The sequence below is a fragment of the Microtus ochrogaster genome, chromosome 4 (genome assembly GCF_000317375.1).
Source record: "Microtus ochrogaster isolate Prairie Vole_2 chromosome 4, MicOch1.0, whole genome shotgun sequence".
Lineage (NCBI taxonomy): Eukaryota > Metazoa > Chordata > Mammalia > Rodentia > Cricetidae > Microtus > Microtus ochrogaster.
In genome coordinates, this window is record NC_022011.1 from 17,324,542 (window position 1) to 17,350,860 (window position 26,319).

A 26,319-nucleotide genomic window follows, 5' to 3' on the forward strand; every position below is an offset into this window, starting at 1 on the left:
TATGTTTCCTGCCCTACATTCTAACTGTACTAAGGGATATGAAATGCTTGCTATAGACTAGGTCCTAAGGGGGAGGCTTTGCAGATATAGCGCATGCTTGTAAGTGCTCATGGTACTCCTGTGAGGTTGCAGGCTGCAGGCTGCTATGATTTGGATGTTATCACTAAAACTCACATTGAAAATGAGTCTCTTTGGTGAGGTATTAAAGATGTGGGATCATGAGGGCGGCCCTCTTGTATGAGTGAATCCATCCACGGATAGCAGACTGACAGGCTAATGGCTTGAGAGTATATCTATTTATAAAAGCCAGTTGCTCCCCCCACCATAGATTCACCCCTTATGACTTTGGGACTCCTCAAGAGAGTACTCACCAGCCAGGGGGCTTACCAGATGTAGCCCTTTGATCTTGGACCACTCAGCTTCCGAATTGTGAGCTGAATAAACTTTTAATTATTTATTCATTTTATAAGTTATCCAGTCTGTGGTTTTAATTTACAGAAACAGGAAAAGGCTGAGACAGGGCTATTATCTCCATATATAGTTAGAGAAATTAAATAAATTAACCTGAGTCCACTCACCCTGCAGTCCACTTACTCTGCTGTCCACTCACTCCGCCGTCCTCTCACCCCGCCGTCTGCTCACCCCGCCGTCTGCTCACCCCGCCGTCCGCTCACCCCGCCGTCCGCTCACCCAGCCGTCCATCTGCCCCGCCGTCTGCTCATTCCACTCTCTGCTCACCCCACAGTCCACTCACCCTGCCCACTGCTCACCCCGCCGTCCGCTCACCCCGCCGTCCGCTCACCCGTCTGCTCACCCCGTTGTCTGCTCACCTCGTCGTCTGCTCACCTCACTATCCACTCACCCTGCCCACTGCTCACCCCGCTGTCCATCTGCCCCGCTGTCTGCTCACCCCGCTGTCTGCTCACCCCGTTGTCTGCTCACCCCGCCATCCGCTCACCCCACAGTCTGCTCACCCTGCAGTAGTACTCTGTCTTCTGTCGGGTATAATTGGTAAACTTCGCTAAAATGCTTTGGCTGCTGCCAAGAACAGTCTGGAAGTGGACAGGTTTCTCAGGAGGTGCGGGCAAGGCCTTCAGAGCAAGCTCATACTGGTAGTAACCCAAGTCACTGTTGTGCAGGGTCAGTCTCCCGAAAGTTTCTCCAGCTTTCAGGGGCTGGAATTCAAACGAGAATGTTCCCTGGAAGAGAAGACAGAGGCTCTTGTCATGCTGGAAGTTTGATTCATCCTCTCCCACCAAGTGGCCTGTCTCAGGCCTTGAAGCAGGCGGTGGCAAAAATAATGCTTCAGAGACAAACACTGAAGCTGACCCTGAGCCTGGGAACTTCAGCCCAGGTTAGCTCATTCTCTCTCCCATCTGGCTTTCTCTATTCCAGGTATTTCTCCATCCTAAATCTTTCTGAATCTGAGAAACAGGTGTTGGCCCCTGCCGAGGAAAGCACATTTCTGGAAACCAGCAGCAGGTAAAGGTCAGGCAGCCCCTTCTTTGCACACAGTCAACTTCCTGGGTTCCATCTCTGCTTGAGGAAAAACATTCTCTTTTCCTCACTCTCACAAAATGAAACAAGAACCAAAGGCATTGTTTATAACAGCAAAGAGAGAGAAGAACTCAGAAGCACTGCCAATAGGGGATTGACTTGATGACTTGGGGTTTTCCCATCTCAGTAGAATACTATACAGCCACAAAAGAATGGGGCAGAATTATAATGAGAGGTGTTGATTGTGTAAGTGGAAGAAAGGAGCTCTGAACAAATACATAAATTTTGTACTTGTTTATTAAAAATTAATTTACTGTGTGTGTGCACATATGCACTTGGCTAGAGGGCAGCTTTCTGGAGTTGGTTCTCTCCTGCTACCTGGTGCGACCCAAGGATCCAACTCAAGTTGTCAGGCCTGTGTGCAAGAACCTCTACCCACTGAGCCACTTTGCTGTTTGTGTGTAGAAAAGAGTCCGTAAGAACAGATGTTCCTAGCCGGGCAGCGGTGGTGCACACCTTTCATCCCAGAACGTAGGACAGAGGCAGGGGAATCGCTGAGTTTGAGGCCAGTCTGGTCTATAGAGAGTTCCAGGACAACCAGAGCTACACAGAGAAATCCTGTAATGAAAAAATAAAGCAAAAACAAAAACCAAACAAACCATCAGTGGTCAAACCCAGTGATGCAGGTCTTATAACTCTAGGTAGTTGAGAGCCCAAGACAGGCAGAACACAAGATCAAGACCTGTCTGGGTTAGAGAGTGAGTTCCAGGTGAGCCTGAGTAATTTAGTGAGAATCTGTCCCATGGCAGGGGTTAGGGGGTATGGGGAAACAGTTTATAGTTTGTAGTTCAGTAGGACAGAGTTTTCCAAGAATGCACAGGCTTAGGCTTTAATTCCTAGCTCTTCCAGTAGTTTTCTAACTTAAATTCCAGGACAGGGAGAGGGTGTGGTAAAGCGCAAGCACGTCACTCCTGAGATGAGGCAGAGAAAGCGTGAGCCTGCAGGCTTCTGTTGTGTGCACACTTTTCTCCCTTGCGAAAGCTAGTCTCTGTCCTTAACATCTTTACTCTAGGGAAGTCGGCCATGTTGGAAAATGCTCTAGGGGGGTGGTCCACATAATGACTGAGGTCCAGTCAACTGCCAATAGGGAGCTAAAAACCTTTCCAGCAACCCTGTGCCTGGGTCTGGAAGCAGATTATCTAGTCTCAGGTGTGGGGGCCGGGGATGACTAGGTGGTGCCTGGTTGACTGCCTGCCTGCATGCCTGCCTGGAACCTCATGAGACACAGCTCCCCACCCCCAGCAACGATGGCCCAGCCAAGCTGCCACTGCAGAGAGCAAGCATTTGCCGTTGGACAAGATGCTAGGTTTGAGAGTAATTTGTTATGGATCGGCAGATAACAGATAATGGAATTCCATTCAAAATCCAGCATTCACTTTATCTTTCTTTATTTCTTCTGAGCAGTGTGGCTTCAAAATTTATATAGAAGAGTCAAGAATAGCTGACAGATTTCTGAATAGTAACAAGAGTGTAAGCTATCGCTGGAGTTGAACTGACAGTTTTACCTGATGTCAACTAACACTTATCAAAGTATATGTTAATAAAACACAGAAGTATTTGCATGAGAACAGAAATGATTTTATTCCAGAAGAGCTAGAACAGACCCATGGATGGATGAGATTGGTTTATCTTATACATGTTTCTGCAGAGCAGTAGGTTTTTTTGTTTTGTTTTTTTGTTTTTTGGAGATAGGATTTTAAGTAGCTCAAGTTGATCTCAAACTCAATACATAGCTGAGGATGATCTTGAACAATTGATCTTCTTTTCCATTCCTCTGGAGTGCTGGGATTACAGTCATGTGCCACCATGCTCAGTTTAAAACCAGAATTTTAGTTAGTCAGAGACAATTCATATTGACTTGGAAAGCAGAGCAAAACTCTGACTCACGTTATACATAGAAACCAGTTCCTTAGGTTTAGGGTAAGAGGATAATAGTAGTACAACATTGTTTAGACTGTCTTCAAATACCTGTTCTATTCCCCCCCCCCCCCATCAGCTAGGTTCAAAATAACACCAAGCTAACATTTATAATGAAAGCAAGTGTAGGGGCGACCTCAAACTCAAATGTGAGTAGGTGGAGCCAAAGTACCAATAGCGATGAGCCTGGTGTAATATTAGCTCCTGCATGGTGCAGGGAGCATCAGCTCTGAGAGCCAAACAGCACAGATCCCTGCTGAACTGAGATGGAAAGCCTAGTGGGACATTCCAGCAGAAGCTGGAGGAGTGGTTTCAGTTTAACTACAAGGTGTTGTAATAAGATTAACCTAGTGGGGGCAGTAGAGACTAGCTGAAGGCTCAAACAGAGCGCCTGAACTGGTCAGGTGCTGCAACAAAAATAGGATCTTGAGTTTGAGGCCATTCTGGGTGGCACAGTGAGACCCTGTCTCAAAGACGTTAGAACAAACCTAACTTAAAGCAAAACACCAACAAAAACTGTCGAACTGAAGCCCCTTTCTGAAACAGTCTGGCTTGGAGAGAAATCTTTGAGAATAGGGATTACTTGATTACAGCAAAGACACAGGAGACAAAGGACAGATACAATCCTGCCTGCTAATGGCAGGCAGCAGAGTGGAGAAAACTAACCTAGTCCTGGAGATGAGGGAAGAGATGGAGTAGTGTGAAGGGGACAGGCACAACTGGACAAGGGTGAGAAGGCAGGGAAGGTAGAGTGGGGACTGAGAAAATGAATAAAAAAGAAAGCCCGTCTTCCTCCTGGTTCGTAATTCCTGACCATGTCCTCTTTACCATGGTTGGAGGTTCTTGCATGCCTCTTCAGAATACTCTGCACAGAAGCAAGTATAAACAACAAGTGTACAAGCATGTATATGTATGTATGTGTGTGTGTGTGTACATGTATGTGCATATAAATGTGTATGTAGTGCATGTGTATATGTATGTATGTGTATATGTGTGTGTGTGTGTGTGTGTGTGTGTGTGTGTTTTATTCTGATACTTTATACTCTTTGCTTTCTTTTTCACACGAAGATCCATGGTCTAGGGATTGAACCCAGAATACCCCATGCATGTTGGGCAAGTATTCTGCAACTAAGGTACACTTCTAGCTCTATGATACTTTTGTTTGTTTGTTTTGTTTTTGTTTTTTTGAGACAGGGTTTCTCTGTGTAGCTTTGGAGCCTGTCCTGAAACTTGCTCTGTAGACCAGGGTGGCCTTGAACTCACAGAGATCCACCTGCCTCTGCCTCCCACATGCTGGGATTAAAGGTGTGTGCCACCACCACCTGGCTTTATGATATTTTTATAATTAGAAAAGAGATGTTTCCCCTTTAGTTAGAACAAGTCAAACAATCAATAGACAAAGAAAATAGAAAGTAATCCATTTTACCTGTCCATACCAAAGCTAAGTGTCCCTAGTTCACATGAAGACTTTGACTGTAGAAGAAAGGAACACAAGGCTGACTATTCCTGCCATTCTTCTTGCCCTCCATCAGGGCTGGCCCACACTCAAGGGTTGCAGAACATAGACCCAGAGGCCCCATGGATAGAAACCTCTGTCCTAGCCCTCAAGAGTCCCCTGGCAGTCAGGTCCTTACCTCAGAGTTTGCAGGCACAGCAAACTGAGAAGGTAGGTTGATGTCACTCAGCTTGCACTCTGTAGAGAAGGTCACGGAATAGGGCAGGGGATTCTCCAACTTGATGGAGGCTGACGCACTCTGGCGGACTGAGCTCGTCATCTGGATGGTTTTTATAATGCCAGAAGGGATGACCCTGAAACTCACAGTGTAGTACAGGAACTCATTGGTCACCTCGTTCCGGAAGATCACCTGTGTTCACAGGGAGGATAGAAGGAAACGGGGAGAGGAGATGTTAGCACAGGGTTCTCTGTGCACACTCAGCATCTCCTGCTATCTGGGAGCCTTGCTGGGCACATGAAACACACATACTGGGGTGGCCCGGCCAGTCAGTCTGATCCCTGCTAGGCAGCCTTTCTCTTTTGGAACTGTAGTCTGGCTTTTTACAGGTGAGAGATGATTTAAGAATCTCGGTTCACTTTAGAAGGCACTAGAGCAGCTTGGTCCACTGACAAATTTTACCAGTGAGGACAGTTAGGCAACCCCAGAGAATAAGTGAGATCTTCAGACCTTCAAACTGGAGTGGCATTCACGCCTACTGCTGTTGCTGCCAGAGCTGTTAGTGAGAATGACAATGACAGACAGCATTTAATGCTCACTGGGGGTTAGTATATGCCAGGCTACACGATTCTCAAAATGTGTCTCAATCACTGGGGGTTAGCATATGCCAGGCTACACGATTCTCAAAATGTGTCTCGATGGCCTCACCCTTTACAGAGGAGGGAATGGAAGTGTAGCTAAGCTCAGCGTTTTGCTCAAGGTCATGTGCAAAGAGGCATTCTGCATGGGGTGACCTCAGAGCTCACTCTGAAAGCACCAAGTACTCTGCTCATCTGTCGGAACTCTCCAGGGAGAATGGGAATCTGGGCCCCGTGTGCTTGTGGTCGTTCATATATAGCAACTTAAAACACATTTCTGTTGAGACAGAGTCTCTTGTTGCTCAGGTTAGCACACAACTCCAGAGGCAGGCCTCACACTCTTGAGTGCTAGGACGGCAGGTATGTGCCACTGTGCCTGGCTTTCATACGGTTGCTTTTGTGAAGTAGACTCTATCCAAGTGTTTGTTCTTCTTAATACATGAGAATGTCAATCTTGTCATCATTGGGTGGCAATTTTATTTATACAGCCTGGCTTTTATATACATCCTTCTAAAGACCTTGTCTAGTTTTATTTTTATTTATTTATTAATTAATTATGTATGTATACAATATTCTGTCTGTGTGTATGCCTGTAGGCCAGAAGAGGGTACCAGACCTCATTACAGATGGTTGTGAGCCACCATGTAGTTGCTGGGAATTGAACTTAGGACCTTTGGAAGAGCAGGCAATGCTCTTAACCACTGAACCATCACTCCAGCCCCCCTTGACTAGTTTTATACTTTAAAATCTTTCTCTTGGTGATTCCATAATTAACGATAACTTCAGAGACTGTCGATAAACAAACAACACGCAAGCCTTCAATCCTGACCTCTCCTGTGAGCTACAAATTTCACATATACTCTCCTACTTCAAAGCACGTATCTCATTAGAAAGTTATGCATTGGCAGAATAATTCTGTTTCCCTCCATTAGTCTGTGCTTCATAAGAATAGAGGCGGATCTCTGTGTGTTCGAGACCAGCCTGGTCTACAAGAGCTAGTTCCAGGACAGGCTCCAAAACCACAGAGAAACCCTGTCTCGAAAAACAAAACAAAACAAAACAAAACAAAACAAAACAAAACAAAACAAAAAAGAATAGAGGCCGCGCCTGCCTTTGGCCCTTGCTGTGCTACCAGCACTCTGCACAGAGTGTGGCCTATGCACTCAATGGATACCTATGAAACGAATGAACGGACTAGGCAAGCTAGCACGGAGTGAACGCTGCGGTGCTTGAGGACAGTGCCTGGAGGATAGCATCTGCTGTTCTCTAACACCCCAGGGTCCCAGGGTCAAACCTCCAGGGGCTTGGGAGGTGCCTTTGATGTGATGATACCTTTGCAGTGTACAGCCCCTCCTTGTGGGAAAAGAAGTTCAGCTTGTAGTCTTTCTTGGAGCCAGATAGTACATCGATGTAATCAAGGCCCTTCAGAGTGACACTTAGGTCTGGTCTCTCCGGTTTCAATATTTCCACAATGACCCGGAATCTGGCGCAGGACAAGAGAGAGAAACAATGAGAAATGACGAGAGACACTGGCATGAGGCTGTCCAAAGGCGGGAAGGAAAGAGGCTGTGTCTAAGGGAAGCTACATCTGCCTTTAACGGAGATTGTGTGGAACTGTGGTTCTAGTCTTCACTCTGTCACCAACAGCAACTGCCATTTATTGAGCCAGGTACCCAGCAGTTCCTTCTCCGTGTTGTTTTCAGATATCCAGCTGTCATGCCCAGAGGAGGTTTGTTTCATTAACACCTCCACTTTACAGAAGGGGAAACAGAGGTCCAAAGAAGGACGATAACTTGCTCAGACAACATGCGTGGCTATTGGCAAAACTGGGGTTCAGACTTAGATCTGAGCTTTAGTCTACGATGCTAGGCAGGTGGTCGTCAGGAAGATGTACTTCCAGCCTCCATTTCTCCTCTGTGGAAGAGAAGGACGAGGCTACTTGCTCTTGATCTTTGCTGGTTCTTTCATCCCTCTCTACCTTCTGCTGGAAGCACAGTTTGAGGGGTTTTCTAGATTTATAGCTAGGCTCAGGCTATAAATCACTCAACGATAACAAAGACGATGATGGTTAGGGTCATCAGAACTACTGTTTATTGGGCATGTATTTTGTGGGAGGCAGTGCCCTACACTCTGTAAGAATCAGCACTGAACAAGATGACTGGGTTCATGTCCATGAGACACCTGGCTACACAGAGGACTAAGTCTCTGACTGCCCTGGCCTGACATTCTCTGTAAGCTCTGGGCAGGGGAAGGACCAAGCTGGATGGTGGAGGCCATCTGTCCCCCTTCCCTGACTGCTCACCCCACTCCCTCACCTCTGGGGCTTGTTCAGCCAGTTGCTGATTGGCAGGAGCTCAACATAGGGAGTCTTACACGGAACCTCACGGTAGATATTGGCAACAGCTTTGGGGAGCTCGGCAGTCCCGTGCAGGGCATACAGCCAGCCAGTCCCATCCGGGAGGGGGAAAAAGAGAGTGCCCTTGAAAGAAGAAGAGATACGTCAGAATGACCCAGAAGCTCCTGCCTGACCTGGAGGGTAAAATAAGTCTAACACTTTACTTTAAAATTTTAACTTTTGGGGTGTATGTGTGTGTGTGTAGAGTGAACCCATGTGCAGCCACTTGGAGGCCAAGAAAGGATGCTGCGTATCTTCCTTTATTGCTGCCCACAATATTCCTTTAAGACAGGGCCTCTCACCGGGCAGTGATGGTACACTTTAGTCCCAGCACTCGGGAGGCAGAGGCAGGCAGATCTCTGTGAATTCGAGGCCAGCCTGTTCTACAAGAGCTAGTTCCAGGACAGGCTCCAAAGCTACAGAGAGACCATGTCTCAAACAAAACAAAACAAAACAAAAAAAACCAAAACCAAAACCAAAACCAAAACCAAAACAGGGTTTCTTGCAGAAGCAGCAACTCGTCATATTGGATAGATAGTGAAGACTGAAGAAAATATAGTTTGTTTCTAAGCACAGAGACCAGCTGCTTTCCTTTTCTCTACGTCACCCTGGCTGTCCTGGAACTCACTACATAGACCAGGCTGGTCTCAAAGTGGGAGATCCACCTGCCTCTGCCTCCCAAGTGCTGGGATTAAAGGCACATGTCACTACTACCCTGCCTAATTTTTAAAATAGCATTTAAAAAATTTATTTTTATTATTTTTAGTTATGCGTCTCTGTGTGGGTATGTGCATGTGAGTATAGGGCCTACAGAGGCAGAGAGGGCATTGGAGTCCCCTGAAACTGGAATTACAGGTGGTTGCAAGCCACCCAACATAGGTATTGGGAAGTGAGCTCAGGTCCTCTGTAAGAATAGCAAGTGCTTTTAGCTGTTGAGCCATCTCTCTCTCTGGCCCTCAGATTACATTTTCATATCATTCATTCATTCATTCATTCATTCATGTGTATGTGTACACACACATATGGCATCACATGTGTGGAACTCAGAGGACAACTTGTAAGAGTCACTTCTCTGCTTCCAAAATGCTGGTCTTGGGAGTTGCTCTTTTGCAAGGCTTGGTGGCAGGCACATCCCTGGGCCTCTTCTGATTTTTGTTACAGATACCATGATGTTTCTGATGCGCTAAACTAAATATGAATTTCTTGATGCTTGTTCTAGGGCTTCATTTTAGGACTGAGCTGCCGAATTCTAAGAGAAACAGAGGCAATGGGGGCGCCGCTGACAACTGCCACGGCTCCCCATTGTTCCAGGATCGGGGTACTCACGCCTCACTTGAGTATTCTTCCAACTCTGAGCTCTAAAACTGTCGTCTGGCCCCTGTCTACACAGCTCCTTGCTCCCTCTGTACCAGAAAGCAGGCGGGAGGCCTCGGTTTACCTGGTGCTTGCGGTTCTCCAGATTCATGGTGCGGGGCTTGTAGGTGATCTCATAGGGCTTGTTTTGCTGATGGGCCTCCAGAGTGATGAACTCGGGCCCCTCCCAGTGCTCGCCCTCAAAGATGGGGTGCAGACTCCAGGTCTGGTTGGTACGGTTTGAGAGCAGGATGGTCTGCGTGTGCCTGGAGCGCACCTGGCAGTTGAAATTCACCACCTGGGGGAAGCAGGACAATGACCTTCTGTGTCCTCTCCTCTGAACATCTTCCAGGGGCCAGAGCCATGTGTGTGTGTGCGTGTGTGTGTGTGTGTGTGTGCACGTGCGCGTGCGCGCACACACACAAACACATGTGCTGGGGAAGAGAGCTTTTAACAGTGTTTCCCACAGTGAATCCCAGTGGACAATCTCCTTTCACCTCAGTCATCCCACAAATAGTTTTGGGTTCCTTCTTTCCAGCCCCATGTGTCCCCATACATAGATACAAACATGTAATTTTGAATCTGGTTTCAAATATGAGCGAAAACATATACTACTTGTCTTGCTCAGTCTGGCTAACTTCATTAAACATATGATTTTGAGTTGCACACATTTTCCTGCAAAAGTCATGGCTTCACTTTTCTTTACAGCCGTACACAATTGCATGGTGTAGTGGCTGCACACATGCTGCCAGTCAAATCATTTCAGTGCAGATATGAGGCCCTGAGTTCAGTTTCTAGCATCCATGTAAGAGCCAGTGCGGCAGGGTCTGTCTGCAGCTCCAGCACCGAGGGGACGGAGACAGCTGGACCCCTGAAGCTCCCTGACTGGCTAGCCTAGCTGAATTTATGAGCTGTAAAATATCCACCTTCTACTATCCCCTGTGCCTATTGTACCATCCAAGCCACCGTCATGTCTCCCCTCATCTCTGGGAAGTGCTTCTCGTTAGTCTTTGTTCCTCTGACGTCTGTCAACATCATATATATATATCATATATCAGCATAAATCAAATAATGTCATTCCTCTGCTCAAGACTCCAAGTCCTCCTGCTCCAGACGAAGGAACAGAAGGCTTGTGTGGCAAGCACTTCACTGACTGAGCTATGCTCTGCTCCCTGATCACAGTTCTCCTAACAGATTTTTATCTAGATGGTCTCCTTGAGGCTGCCTTGAGGGTGTAATGCTTGTACCACAAGTTGAAGAAAGACATGAAATAAGTTAACAAAGAGGGAAGAAAGATTATTCAATCAGTGGATATGGTATGTGCAAAGTCCCTGCGGCAGGGAGAAACTGTACTGAATGTTCTGTACAGTTGTTGAGGACTGAATTCCTTCATTGGGCTTACTCCTGCCTTTGGCCCATCCCTGGCCAATGCCTACTTGCCTCTTTGATTGCAGGTGGTCCCACGCAGATTCCAGACAGGGTGAGGGACAGAGGATTTCCTCCCTGGATGAAGCAGGGAATGTTTTTATAGAGACTTTCCTTTCCTATCTCAGTGGGATGGTAGGTTACTTCTAAAGCAACCTCCATGCCCGAGGTGATGTAACCTTCTTCAGGGCTGATGGAGAAGTGAGGCTTCAGTTTCTTCACATCCCATTTAAACCTTTTCAGAGACAGAAGAAGACGAGAGAGATAGTATGTTAATATTCTGAGGGTATGCAAATAAAAGACATCACCAGGCAGGACTTTTGACAGCTTGGTCCCCACCCTGACTACTCCCTGGGATCTAGGAGGAGGAAGCCCTGTCAGAGCAGAGGTGGTTAGGGAACATGGGCCAAGATTACTCTCGGGTAAGGGGACTCTGCTCCCTCTTAGAGTTGAACTGGGGTGAGAAGTTGGCTGCACTCACTGTCCATGAATGACAGATAGGGAATGTATGCATGAATATGTTCATGTGTTCTCAAGGTTGCATAGCTAGCAGGTGGCTAGACTAGGACTACCGTTTCTTAAGGCCATGGCCTTGACCGTCCCATGCACTACCTGTTTAGATCCAGAAGGGTGGTGACAAGGCCTTCATGTGAGAGTTATGTCTGTTCTTGGTGGCACTGGGATCTTGATGAGCCTATGGGGCCATTCCTGTGATCAGGCATTTGGTATGGGCAGAAGGCAGGGGATGAAAGGTGCAGAACAGTCCTTCCAAATCAGGGCTACCATATAGCATCCTCTTGGTGGCATAGCACTGAGTCTATATGGTGAGGACCCCTGGGGTGTGTAGTGGGTACCCGACAGCCATGCCAATGCATGAGCACCAAGAGGAGAGAGCCTGGGTTCTGGTCCTGTCTTTTCATTTCCTGGCTGTGGAATCCCTAAGCCTCATTTCATCTGTGAAATAAGGCTGTAAAGCACCTGCCCTGGAGACTGCGTTGATTCCAGGTAAGCCTTCCCAGCCTTACACCCATGCTTACTGATACATACGTGATTTGGGAGAAAGTTAATCTTTTTTTACACTTTATTTATACTAAAGCAGATTGTGAATTGTTCTACTGGTGTTTTTTCTAATTCTATCTGATAGGAATGATGCCTAGAGAACACGTTTTGTCCCATAATTCTCCCCTCCTCCTACCCTCTTCTGCTTTCTCCACCCCCTTCTCCCTGCCTCTTATTTCTCCTTTTCCTTTGTGATGCTGGGAATTGAACTCAGGGCCTTGTACGTGCTATGCAATTGCTCTGCCACTGAGCTTCATCTCCAGCATCCTCTCCTCCTTTAAACAAGGTTTGATATAGTCTAGGTTAACCTCGTCTTGGACATATATAGCCAGAATAGCTGCCTTGAACTACTGATCCTCCTGCCTCCACTTCCCAGTCCTCAAGTGCTAGAATTAAACAAAAGTGTTCCACCATGCCTGGCTTCTTTTCTTTCCTTCCTTCCTTCCTTCCTTCCTTCCTTCCTTCCTTCCTTCCTTCCTTCCTTCCTTCCTTCCTCCCTCCCTCCCTCCCTCCCTCCCTCTCTCTCTCTTTCTTTCTTTCCTCTCTTTCTCCCTCCCTCTCTCTTTCTTTTTTAAAGACAGGGTATCACTATGCATTTTAAATCCTCCTGCCTCGGTATCTCAATCACAGAGATTATACGATAGTATAAGCAGCCTAGAGTTGTTGAGATTGAGCTGGGTGAGTTGTGTGACAGGCATATACCAGGATGGCACCAATGTTTCTACCATGTCACCATGGGAGTAGCTGTTACTGTGATGCTTCATTTGAGGCAAGGACAGAATTCAGAGATGCAGATGTCTGCTACCGTCTCAGGTGGGAGACACCATCCCCATCCTACCTTGCACCCACATCGCCTGTGTTCATCATGAGGATGCGCCGTGTAGATTGCGTCTGATACACGACAGGACCAAAGGGAAGATGCTCCTGGTCCAGGGAAATCTCCAGGGCCTGACAGCAGCCACTAAGGAGAAAGAGGGGACGCAGAAGTCCCATACATTCCATGAACACTTCCTCGGAGAAAGGAGGGACGCGCTTCTTGGGGGCAAAGGTAATTTCCAGCTTGCAGACTTCTTTGGGCTTCAGGGTGATATTGTGGAAGGGCTCCAGGGTGATGACCTAGACAGTGAGACAATGTGACTCAGAAGCTGAAGGGAGGGAGGCTCCTCAGGCCTCAGTGCCTCCTGCTGGGGCTCTCGGCCCAGGGATCAAATCTCATCTGTTACCAGCTGGGTCATCTCTGATAACGTTACTCAAAGCCTCCCCTTCACTTGCCCTTCAATGAAGGGCAAGATCATGTCTGTAAAATGTGTGGCTTATGACAGGGATCCAACAAATGTTAATTTCCTGTACTGTCCGGTTTTTCAGCTCCTCTTGGGCATTTCATTCTTCCTTCCTCCATGGTAGAGGAAACAGTAGCAGGAAACGTGAAATAAGAAACATCAATCCAGCCTTTCTCAAATGTTCCCTGATGGGAGAGCATCAGGTTAAGTGAAACAAGCCAGACTCAAAAATACAAGATTACATGTTTCCTCTCATATGCAGTCTGATTTAACTATATATGTGTGTGTGTGTGTGTGCGTGTGTATAGATATATGTATATGTGTGTGTGTGTATGCCATGCATGAAGCAGGAGAACGATGGACAAAGGGGAACGCAGTATATAGGAGAGGGGAGCAGGAACAAGACAAGATCATGGGGAAAAAGGAATTGCAAAACATTGCATACTTTTTATCATATGCCGAATCTATATTTAATATCTATAAACACACACATATGACAAGAAAGCAGAAGAGACACTCTGAGAGGAAGGCAATAGGGGTAGGGGAGGAGAGTTGGGGATGGTAAGAACAAGGTACAATCACACACATGTGTGTAAAATGTCATAATGAGCCAGGTGTGGTGGCACATGCTCTTAATCCCAGAACTCAGGAAGCAGAGGCAGCCTCCTGAATTCAGCACTCTGAGTTCAAGTCCAGCCTGATCTACAGAGCGAGTTCCAGGACAGCCAGGACTATACAGAGAAACCCTGTCTCAAAAAACCAAAAACCAAAACCAAACCAAACCAAACCAAAGTAAACAAACAAAAAGTCATGATGAAACTATTATTTTGTATGCTAACTAAAAACATAGATAATAAAGAGGACATACTGGGACTAATAAAACTTAGACCCCAGGACTTGCCCAGACCAGCTGATTCAGTGTTTGGGAGATGATCTGAAACTTGCATTTTCTAAAGTTCCCTGGGTGACTGTATTTTAAAGTTCAGGAGCTACAGTATAAATTCCTACGTGACTTCCTTTTTCCCCTTAGTCCTGGTAGGAAGCAACCCCAAATCTGCCATAAGGAAACCAACTCCTTACATTCTCTGTCCAGAGCATGGAGTGGCTGGCAGGAATGCACCAAGGCTGCAGGAGGCTGCAGGAGGCTGCAGGGAGTGAGGTGAGGGACATGGGAGAAAACCGTCCTGGGGATTTCCCCAACGCCATGACTTTGGGAGCTAGCCTGAGGTAAACACTCAAGACAAGTCACTTTAACAAAACTCTGGTTACCCACTAAGGGACAATTTGATATAGCCATCTGGGGGTGAAGTTCACTGGCAGAGGAGAATTTAGTTTGGATATATGAAGAAAGGGAACAAGGAGTTTTCCCTCTTTGCATGGGATGGTGGGCAACACGGAGTCCTGGGATGAGGTACTCTCTATGTTCTGGCTCTGGCTGGCCTCTCACAGCCAATTTTTCTGTATCCTGCAACACCCATGGACCCCCCCCCCCATTTCCTTACACTGACCTTGGCTTCCTGGAGTTCTGGAATAGAGAACAGGACGGACTGGTTAAAGGTGAGCTGGGCAAGGCTGTTGTTTATGATGGAAACAGTTTTCTTCACAACCTGACCTGGCAGAACAGCTCCTAACTTCACGATCCTGTTGGCTGGATCTAGAACTAAGATCTGGGTGACCAGAAAGAGCAGGGAGTAGATTTTGTTAGTCAATGCGGAAAATGAACATGACACTTGTGTCCCCTGGAAGCCAGGGCAGCTCCCTCTTTTCATGGCCTCACAACTTCAGGTCAGTGAGCCTTGATTTCATTACTAGCTCGCACCAGCCCTGAAGACAGGAGCATTGGAACCTCTGTAACCTGTAGAAGAGATGTCCCTTTTCTGCACAACTAATCTCCGTCAATGTGCATGTGTGACACATACACACACACACACATACACACACTCTCTCACACACTCACACACATACTCACATACACTCTCTCACCGTCTTTCTTTCTCTCTGTCTCTGTCTCCCTCTCTTTCTCTCTTGCACACACACACACCTGTGACTTCTTTTTGTTCTGACTATAAAAACTCACACAGCCTCTTGGATAGTGGACCATGTCATTCACGCTAACCCAGATCTTGCTACCAATGTTTGGTCAGTCATTTTTGGCTCACAAGGAATTATTTCTAATTCTCTTTGGAGCAAGAGTCGTGCTTTGTGTTGACAAGACACACCAGGTGGTAATGTCCTATTGCTCCTGTGGCTTGAGGGGAGGTGGCCACACACCCCTCCCATTTCTCATTTGTTGAAATATCCTATGCATTCTTAAGAATCTTGAATTTTTTCAGGCTTCTTAAGCTTTCTGTTACAATATAAAACTTCTACCAGACGTACCAGACATAGTTACCAGATGCAGTAACACAGGGGTGACTATCAGGACAGGACCGTTTCCTACAGATCTGGGTCACCTGGGCAGGAGGCATTCCTGAATGTAATCCTGGGACCCACAACTGGCTGAGAACATTCACTAGTGAGGGTCAGCAGGAGGAATAGCTCATAGATGACCCCTATGTCTGCATAAGACACGCCCTCCAGTCGGACGTAGCCTGTGACACTTCTCCAAGAAGATGCAGAACATTTCTTTGGTGCTTGCAGTTGACAGAGGTCGCCAGTACAGTGAATCTAGGTCTGTCTGAGTAAGAGCTGGGATTGAGCCTGGTTTCAAAACTCCTTGCCACCTTCTATGGTCAGGGACACCATGTGGGTGGAGCCAGATGATATTGGGTGGAGCATTCCCGGGAGCCGGGAAGAGGGGATGTGGGGTGGCAAGAGTCTGGGAAGAGGAAGGAAGAGGGTTCTGACGTCCCACCCATGGTCTCTTACCTTCATTTCTGTGCCTTTGCCTTTGATCTCCACTGTCTGTTGAGAGAGCCCATTGATTTCAAAGGGGATGAGCTCTCGGTAGCTGATAGCTTCCCGAGGGTAGAAGGTAATTGGGATCTCCAGTGTCTTCCCTGGCTTTATCACGTCCACATTGAAGTTCACCTCGACGTGTGGGGTGTTGGTGTATAAACAATCTAAGCTGGGGAAGACCCAGAGGAAGGGGTATAAGCACCAAGAAGGCAGACCTGGAGGGACTGATGGGTCCCCTGTGCTTTCTGGGCTGAAAGGTGACAGATTTTCTGTCCTGCTGTCCTAGAGTCAGGGGAGTCACCAAGGAGCTGGAAGGAATGGCAGCAATGACCAGCTCATGCTCCTTCAGGAATTTGACACAAGTCAAGAAGAAGATGTTCAGCAGGCAGCTCATGGATGGTCAAGCATTTATATTAATGGTGGAGACCGGGACCCAGGATTCATGCTGCCTGTGCTGAACCTTTCCCACCATTTCTGTCTTGGTCAAATGAACTAGTTAGCATTAACTGTCACCTCAACACTGTCTATAATCACCTGGAAAAAGATTCTCAGTTGAGTAAGTTTCTTTAGCAGGTTGGTCTGTAGGTGTGTCTACGGGGCATTATCTGAACTGTTAACTGATGCAGAAGGGCCCAGCCCATTGTGGGTGGCACCATCCCCCGGCAGGTGGTCCTGGACTTTATAAGAGAATGGGCTAAACGTGAGTCTGAGGGTAAGCCGCGAAACGGCATTTCTCCATGGTTTCTGCTGTACTTCCTTGGTTGTGAGTTCCCTGGTTAGAAGCAATGCTCTACCAAGAGCAAGCAGTTCTGGCTTCGATTCCTGTCCCGAGTTCCTCTCTGAATTCCCTCAGTGATGGACTGTGACCTGGACGTGCTAGGTGAAATAAACCCTTTCCTCTCCTAAGCTGCTTCTGGTCAGAGAGCTTCGTTACAGGAGCAGAGGTGAAAGTAAAGACAGGGCTTCCCCTGCATGGCGTCTTTATGTAGACTCAAGTTGTTCTCTCTGTGAAGACTGCTTACCTCATAGATGTTTCTTCTTTGTTGGTGACAACGAGGGTTTGCTTGTATGGGGGCATCCCAGCTTGGTAGATGAAACAAGTCCCAAAGTTGTGGCTGGTGAAGGAGAAATGGACAGCTGGGCTCACAGCACAGCCTAAGATGCCGCACACAAATGTTGGGCCATGGCTGATCTGCAAGGAGGGATGGACCAGAGGACTGTACTTAGAGGCAGGAAGACAGGGCAATTGCAGCCACAGGGTAAGAAAGAAAGTGGTTGGTACTTTACGAATTCTAGGTCTTGGGATGTCATCTCCAGAGAGTCTGTTTCTGTAGAACTGGCTTTATTTGTTTATAATTAGCAATTACAATTACAATTAGCAACTCTAACCAGAATCCACACTGGCTCTCAGCAGTGGTTCAGCCTGAAGACAGAGTGAGTGGCAGAAGTGGCTAGTTATCATACAGGGTGGGACTGTGGTTGCCAGCGGGCCCAGGCGAAAGGCCCAATTTCTCACCTTCCCTTGTGTTTTAGGGTAGCAACTGGATATAGTTCTGTCATTGGGTTGTAAATAAAAGATAAAAGGGAAGCTGGGCGGTGATGGTGCATGCCTTTAATCCCAGCACTTGGGAGGCAGAGTGATTTCTGTGAGTTTGAGGCTAGCCTGGTCTACAAAGTTAGTTCCAGGACAGCCAAGGTTACACAAAGAAACCCTGTCTCATAATATTAATACTGACACTAATGATGATGATAATGATAACAGATAAAGGGGGTATCCTGTCTTGATTAAATGGGCAAAGTCTTTATTATCTCTCTCTCTCTCTCTCCCTACGTATGTATGTATGTATGTATGTATGTATGTATGTATGTATCTATCTATCTATCTATCTATCATGTATGTATGTATCTATCTATCATGTATGTATGTATGTATGTATCTATCTATCTATCTATCTATCTATCTATCTATCTATCTATCTATCTATCTATCTATCTATCTCTATCTATCCATCTATCTATCTATGGTGTATGGGTGTTTTTACTTGCATATACGTATGTGTACCACATGCATACAGGCCCTGGGGCAGGGGTTATAGACAGTTTCCAGCTGCCATAGGGGTGCCAGGAATCAAACCCAGGTTCTCTTAACTACTGAGCCTTCTTTCCAGATAGTTCTTGGTCTCAGCCTGGAATGAGGTAAGAACTGATGGCTTCCTCAACAGTATCTCAGCCCTAAGATATGCACATGTCCATATGATGCATGGCTGTCTTGATGCCAGGGAATATGCCAAAGGTTTTCAAAGCTCCCTGAAAACATACATTCCGCTAACTTGTCCCTTTGTTTGTCCCCAAGTGCAACTGTCACTTTAGGGGGCTGCAGCTATTCAACAACGGTTACTGGTTATTCCAGACAAATGTCCTACAAGGAAAAACAGGTGTAAAATGGCCAAACTTTGATTCAGTTGAGACGGAAATAAGTCCTATGAATAAAGATTCCCATTGGACTTCTAGACTGGGGACTGGTGAGATGGCTCATGGGTAAAGGGCACGTGTACACACATGCACATCTAGATTGGCATAATAACGACAGCTCCTTTGCAGTGGAGCTTTTGAGGCAGTGCAGACCACTCTTCCTGCTCCAGGGGCTAAGAGGTTACCTGTCTGCGTGTTCACTGCAGAGCTCTCAACTTCTGAGACTGCTGCAGAGACTGGGGGATGGCGGAAGGTGGGAATAGGGCAAACCGAAATACTGTACACCTCACGGCTTTTATGGATTGCAGACATTCTGGTATAAATGCTTCTTGGACGGTCAATTTCCAGAGTTTTGAGAAAGTTGGTTTTGCCAGTGCTGTCCCTGTTGTCTGATGCCCTTATCTGACATCACTGTTCTTGAAATTTCATTTAATACCTTATCTTGGAGAGTATTGTGTATTTAACGTCTCTGCCTATCCAGCTCTACCACTTATTTTAATGTCGAAATAGTGTCATGGTGTGTGGATGGCCATTTGCTTTCCTGTTGACACTGCTGAGGCGTCTGTTCCAGAGTTTGTCTCTGAAACAACCACTGGGTAGGAATTGCCGGAACTAGCTGGCTGGGCCAACACACCATAGATTCTTTCTGCGTTTGGAAACCATTAAATGGTCTCACCTTGATTTTGAGCTCCAGGCCCTTCAAGACACACTTCTGATATGGTTGGAAAGACAGGTTGGCAGGTTCTGACTGCCCCACATCCACGCTGCTGTCGGTAGGCGTGAAGTCCAAGTACTGCAACAGGGCTTTGGGCCCAGAGAGCTCTGCCTGGTAGCTGAAGTTGAACTTGCCAGTGTTGATGAAGTTGAATTCACACTGAACACATTCATTTAACTCTACCTAAGAGATAGAGGGAGGACAGAGCAGTGGTGAAGAAAGCATCACTCCCTTGTCTAGGGAGAAATGCTCTTTGGGAGATAAGGATAGAGAGGGATATTGATAAGCTGGGTGCTATTAGCTGAATGGCACTGGATATTCCAGAAAGACCCACCAAGTGTTATAGGGGTCCTCCTATATCTGGAGTATAAGTTGGTAATTTAATTCTTAGATCTTTCTTGGCCTTTCCTGTTTGCTTAATGCAAGTGTTCATGTCCCTCCCTATTATATTCATCCTCTAAAAAATAATAAAAACATTCACATCATAACTACATAATTCTGGAAATGGATTTATTTGTCTGGTCTCTCTAGTATTTGAGACAGGAAGATTCAGCTCATACTCCCTGTGCCATGTTCCCTAGGTCAAGGCAGAGAGACAGTAAGGGCTTTGTTACTCCTTACCTCGTAGAAGTTGATGGTGTTGACCTGGTTGGACATCAGGAGGAAGGTGGAGCCCGTCCGGTCCCTGCACTTGACCTCTGCATTCATAGTGTAGCCCTCGGCCTTAACATTGAGTGTCAGAGGGTGGGCTTTCTTCTTTACATTACAGATCAGATTAAAGTTCACATCTCCTTCTTGCTTTGGTGTGAAGAAAATATCAATTGGGAAACTGACAGGGAGACAAGACAGCAGATTAACTGACTAGTCCAACCTGTGAAAACCTCATAAAACAAGCGTCCACTGGATTAGTGGATACACTCTGAGCAAAGGACACTAAAAACACCGCTCCAAGTTAAGTGAATTTTAAAGATTTTCCAGGCAAAGCCAGGTACTGTTTTGTGGATTCATACACACAAGACAACGAGGAAAATGCTATGGACATGAGGAAAAAATACTGAGATGGAGATTTAGAACGAGGGCTCAGCAGTTAAGAGCACTGGCTGCTTGCTATTCCGGAGGATCAGGGTTCAATTCCCAGCACCCATATGGCAGCTCACAATTGCCTCTACCTCCAGTCCTAAGGAATCTGATGCCCTTGTCCGACCTCCTTAGCATTTTACACATACGGTGCACAAACATGTAGGCAAAGCACCCATACACACATTAAAATAAGTTAGAATTCTCAATGTCCCATAATTAATCAAGAAAGAAAAACACGAAGGAGTCAGACAGGATAGAGATAAAATTATATATATATATGTGTATATATATATACATATATATGTATATATATACACATATATGTGTATATATATACACATATATATGTATATATATTAGAGTTGGGAGAGGTTTTACTTTTATTTCTTTAGTTTTTGTTGTGTGTGCATGCATGTATATACATCAACAGTATGTGTGTGTGTGTGTGTAGGTCAGAGGACAACATGTGGGAGTCAGTTCTCTCCTTCCACCATGTGGGTTCTGGGGATTGAACTCAGGTCATCAGGTTTGGTGGCAAGTGTCTTTACTACTGAGTCATCTTGATGGCCCAGAAGAGATTTTTATAGATGACAGGCCTGGGACCCTGCCATGCATCCCGAGGACTTCATTTTTTCACTCACCTGGACAGCGGTGGGATCCAGCCTTCCATGGGACACACGGTCAGGCTGTTGTTGAATCCTTCGGAGAAACGGGAGTTATCCTGGAATGCAAAATTGAACCCATGCTCCTCCTTGTTGATAATCTTCACCGTCTCTCGGGCTTCTCTGCCTGGGGAGGAAACACCAGCCCTCAACAAAGGCCTCTGCCTAGTCAAGGAGATTGTAGTTGGTAACACCCCACACATAAGAGGAAGGCTTCACAGAGCAATCTTGGCATCCCTGACCTCCGCAGCCTCGAACTGCCTCACTTCCTTCCTTCTGCTTTTCCAGTGACCTTGCTCCTGCAGGGATTCCACATCTCCCTTTGGAATCTCTCTTCCCTAACTGACTGTTCCTTCTAGAGGGTGGATTCTCTGACCTGGCTGCAGCTATGCTGGGACTCTGCTAATACCTTTCTCTTCCCTTGCTGCTTCAGTCAGGAGTTGTAATGTCTTCTTGGGTCTGTAATGGGAGTGCCCCCTCATTCTCTTTGAGGGCCCGCATCTCCATAAAGAATCTCTATGTTGGATCAAAACCCCGTGCTAGCGGAACCCTGACTGCCCATTGGACTGGAGAGGGAGGGGGAGAGGAGTGGGGGGAGGGGGAGAAGGGTGGGAGGAGGGGGGAAGGGTGGGAGGAGGGGGAGGGAAATGGGAGGCTGGGAGGAGGTGGAAACTTGTTTTTTTTCCTTTTCTCAATTGAAAAAAAAAAAGAATCTCTATGTTGAGTTCTTCTGAATTTGACCTTAAATGACCCTGGGCTTTCCTATGCAGGATTCTGACTCATTATTCTGTTTTTTCTTTGGCTAATATTAAAACATTTCTCCACAAAATTTTAGGATCATCTTTTTCAAGTCCCTTCCTCAATCCTGAGGAGAATGAGGCTATCAGATTTCACAAATAACTTTTATTAGCATAAATGTGAACAAATATTACTTGTTAGTATATTATCTATACTAACATCAAGTCTATCTGACATGAAACTCTAACTGTAAATCCTGTGCACTCCTAGCTGGGATTCTAATTGAAATTTGATTAAATTTGCATTTAATTTTGGAAGAACTAACTGAATGTTTAGCTCTTATTTAGAAACATTTTAATGTGACTTAACTCTTAACACAGAGGTCTCGAGAACTGGATTTATCTTTGGATATTGTACATTTAGTTAGCAATAAATAGAGTTTTTATTTTTGTTTTTGCTTCTAGGTATTTACAGCAAAAAGGGATGAAACTGTTGATTTTTGCACATTGGTCTCTCCCAGCTTACCAAATTATCTTGATTCTAATTCTCTCTCTCCTGACTCTTGAAACTTTCTGTGTACAAAGTGATTCTCCACAGCAACTTAGATCATTTTTCTTTCTCCCTTAAAGTCAATGCCCTATACTTATTTTTTGACTTTCATGATTGTTACAATATCTAAGAAAATGTTCAGTTATAGAAGTGATGATAAGTACTCTTGCCAAACTCATTTTAATTCCAACAGCTTCAGTAGCCTTATTTACTACAGGTCACTGTTGGCTGGTCTCTTGCTATAGCTTAATATTCTTTATGTTTTTCTATAACCCCAGTTTTATTACTGGAGGGTTTTTGAGAGTGGGGATAGGGAGGAACTTCTGATGAATTTTAGCAAGGACTTTTTGGTACATTAACACGATTGTATGGTTCTTCATTATGGACATAATGATTATACTGAAATCAACATCATTGAATTCCTGGGTTATACTCTTTATATTGTCTGACTTACTATCATGAATAATGTTGTCAAAATAAACATTAATTGATCACTTAAAAATTCTTTGGCCATAGCCGTATTTTACATACCCACTCATATCCATATGAGAGATGCATAAAGTTCTAAGGCATCTGATGGTAGCTTCCTTTACATCCCAGGTCTCTGCTTGAATGTTACCTTCTTAGCATCTACCACATTCCAATTCTTTCTATCCTCCTGAAATCTTTCTTATAACATGTATCAATCTCTGCCTCACTATGTATTTTACTTGGTTTTGTTAGTCTCCTTCCCATGATTAGAATGTAAACCTGAGGACTTTGTGATTTATTTTAGGGTATTCCCATCCCATGGAGGAATATTTGGGCCAATCTGGTATCTCCCTACCTCTGTATTGGAGAGTGAACCAGGGCTTTAAGCGTGTTTGCCAAGAACGCCACCACTGAAGCCACAGTCCCCACCAGCCCATCAATGACAATTCCCAATGAATATATGAAAAGAAGTTAGAGGAATCTCAACACTGTAGAACAGACCAAGCACCAACCAAACACAGCCCACAGCCTGGAGGTGGAGAGACATGTACAAGACCCAGGGTTCTGACGATGAAGAGTCCGTGCAGGTCCTACAGGAACCTGCCCAGGAGACTCCTTGACTCTATGACAAACCTCCCAGGTATTCTCAGGGTGTTAGGGTATGGCTGCCAAAGACAGCTGATGGAGTTGAGATCGAGAGAAAACTACCATATGGCTCTCTGACAAGTGTCAGAGGCTTTCTGACATATCTCTTCTGGAAGGCTCCGAGAGGCATGCTCCCGGAATCCTTGATGACCTAAGGTCATGCCAGCTCAAAAATGAAAAACTGGCTGGACCACCTTACCAATGAGGAGAGAGCTGAAGTTGAGATGTGACTGGTCAAGAGAGATGAGGGGGTCTGTGGTTTTGCCCACCAGCAGGAAGGGGACTGAGATATTGTGTTCCGGGATACAGAAAGTCCAGAATGCTTCTGTGATGTCCAGGTGAGCAGGCAGGAACTGGAACACAATCTAAGAAGACAATTTTAAAAAGGACAGTGAGAGGCACTTCTTCCTTATCCTTCTAGAGACCTACTAGTGTGAGGTGACATTTTCCCAGGTTGTTATTAACATCTAAAGTAGGTATGGCTATACGAGCAATGGCAACCAGTTTGCCCCACCTGTTGAGAACAGTCATCTATCCCATCCACAGACTGTGCTGATGATACTGTTGTACTCTGTGCCATTCTTTGGATGGCATGGTTGTAGCACAGTGGACCGAACTGGCACCAATACCAAAGAAAGACAACCCACATGTCTGTCAACAATCTGGCATATAGCCCAATTCAAAATCATCACCAGGGCAACAAGATCTCTCTCTCCTCTGCCTGCCTGCCTGCCTCTGAAATTCAGAAGATAATGAGTGACTGGGCTGGAAGGCAGTGGCACTGATGGGGATGGATACCATGAGGGTGAGCTGGGTCATGGCATGCCACAATCTGTCTGTTAAGTGAAGACACAAAGGAGCAAAAACATAACAAATAAAGATGGGAAGAAACCGACTGGTAGAGAGAAAATGGAGCAGATTTCTAGAAAGAAACAGAAAGATCTGTAAGAAAAGTCTGTTCTTAAAAGTTACTGTAGGTACTTCCCCCGGGGGCTAACATGAATTTGTACTTTATCAATCAGGACCGAGTAGAAGAAGAATAGCATTTGGCAAGGTCCATGCCAATGACACGATCTTATGGAAGAATTAAATATTTTTTTTAAAAGATTTTATTTTTTAATTATGTGTAGGCATGTGTCTGTGTGTAGGTATGTGCATATGATTACAGGTCTCCAGAGGCCAGAAATGACAGATTCCTTTGGAGCTGGAGTTATAGGCCTGCTATAGGTGCTGGGAACTGAACTTGGGTCCTTTGCAAAAGCAGAAAGCACTCTTAACTGTTGCATCTCCAGCACCAACACCAGCATTTTAATTTATTCTTACTTATGTATCTGTGTATGTGCACATGTGTGTGTGTGTGTGTGTGTGTGCCTGCGTGCACCGATGTTGAAGGTCAGAGGATGGCTTGTGGGAGTTGGCTTTCTCTATCCATCATGTGGCTCTCAAGTTTGGCAGCAATCACTCCTACTTGCTGAACCATCTTGCCAACTACCAGAAGGTATTTGAATTCATAATTTCCATTTCATGGACTTATTGCTACATATAAGATCCTCTGTAGAATTTACTGGCCATGGGGTCTACATGTATGCTTTGACTGTCAAGTTCACACATAAATCTGACCCTCTGCCCTATATTATTGTGAAGACATTTAGGATCAAGTCACAAGTTGGGACTCTGTTCTTACTTTTTGCCTTTTTCACTGGGAAAGTAAAGACATGTCCCTTTGCTGCTGCCAATCTTTTAGATATAGATAGTTCTTAACGTCCTCATACCACAATCCCAGGAATCTCCAGATATTTATGTCTGGTTCCCCTTTGCTCCTTTAATATTCTCATAAAATCCTGGCAGATACTGGGGCTTTCTCCACAGCCATCCAAGAGAGCGCAGATCTATCTTCTTACTGGGGTTGCACTTGATAGCCACTCAGTAAATACTTGTTGATCAATGATTCTTATCAATGCTATTCTCTCTTCACACACTTGCTATGCAGAGATGGCTAGAATTTCGGGGTTCCCAGCCACACACACCTCTGCTTTCTTTTCAGGATGAATGATACCCTTTTCTGTAAGGCACACAAAGGCTGGAGGGTGCTGCAGGCTTTCTGCTTCTTCAGAGGTCCAGCAGAAAGAGTAGGTGCTATTGGTCGGGTTCAGGATGGTAAAGGTCCTGGCCAAGGGGGAAAATCGACAACAGAAAGTGAGGGGAGGCATTAGAAAAATTCAAGAAAGTGTAGGTAGAACCCAGAATTGTCACAGTCTCCTCCTAGAAACCAGAAATGATCTGAGAACTTTATTACTGTAGAAATAAAAATGCCACCTCCCCCTAGGATCTAAAGGATAATGGGAGTCCTTGACTTTCAAATGATAATGCCATATGTGTCAAGGGATGCTCTGTGGTCAAGGTGGGGGGGGTGAGGGAATACACTTTTATACATATATACAAATATATATATATATATATATCATTTCAAACACATGTATATGTATATATGTTCTAGAAATGCTGAAGCATGCATGGACAGCCTGTATATGGTGGTTCTGTTGAATTTGTTTGTATACTGGGTTTCATTGTTTAAGTTGATGAGGACAACTGACCAGGTCTCTTCCTCAAGGGGGCACCAGATCTCATTACAGAGGACTGTGAGCTACCATGTGGTTGCTGGAAATTGAACTCAGGAAGAGCAGGCAGAGCTCTTAACTGCTAAGCCATCTCTTACAGGATGGCTCAGCCATTAAAGGCTAGGTTCATAACCAATACACACACACAAGGCTGATCACTAGTCTCCATGTGCA

General features: G+C 45.6%; 1 protein-coding gene across 1 annotated transcript in view; it reads right to left on the reverse strand.

Moving 5' to 3' along the window:
* The window catches only part of Hydin (HYDIN, axonemal central pair apparatus protein), a 332,133-nt gene that overhangs the window by 3,784 nt on the left and 302,030 nt on the right, over positions 1-26,319 (reverse strand). Inside the window, exons 71-85 of the mRNA XM_005345678.3 lie at positions 25,555-25,693; positions 23,727-23,892; positions 21,104-21,251; positions 20,004-20,211; positions 19,344-19,565; positions 17,218-17,387; positions 16,166-16,364; positions 14,806-14,964; positions 12,856-13,133; positions 10,974-11,193; positions 9,619-9,831; positions 8,101-8,264; positions 7,118-7,268; positions 5,109-5,339; positions 975-1,199 (exon numbers count right to left, since the gene is read on the reverse strand). Coding sequence (XP_005345735.1) covers positions 975-1,199; positions 5,109-5,339; positions 7,118-7,268; positions 8,101-8,264; positions 9,619-9,831; positions 10,974-11,193; positions 12,856-13,133; positions 14,806-14,964; positions 16,166-16,364; positions 17,218-17,387; positions 19,344-19,565; positions 20,004-20,211; positions 21,104-21,251; positions 23,727-23,892; positions 25,555-25,693 — 2,893 coding nt within the window. The remainder of the gene's footprint in view (positions 1-974; positions 1,200-5,108; positions 5,340-7,117; positions 7,269-8,100; positions 8,265-9,618; positions 9,832-10,973; positions 11,194-12,855; positions 13,134-14,805; positions 14,965-16,165; positions 16,365-17,217; positions 17,388-19,343; positions 19,566-20,003; positions 20,212-21,103; positions 21,252-23,726; positions 23,893-25,554; positions 25,694-26,319) is intronic.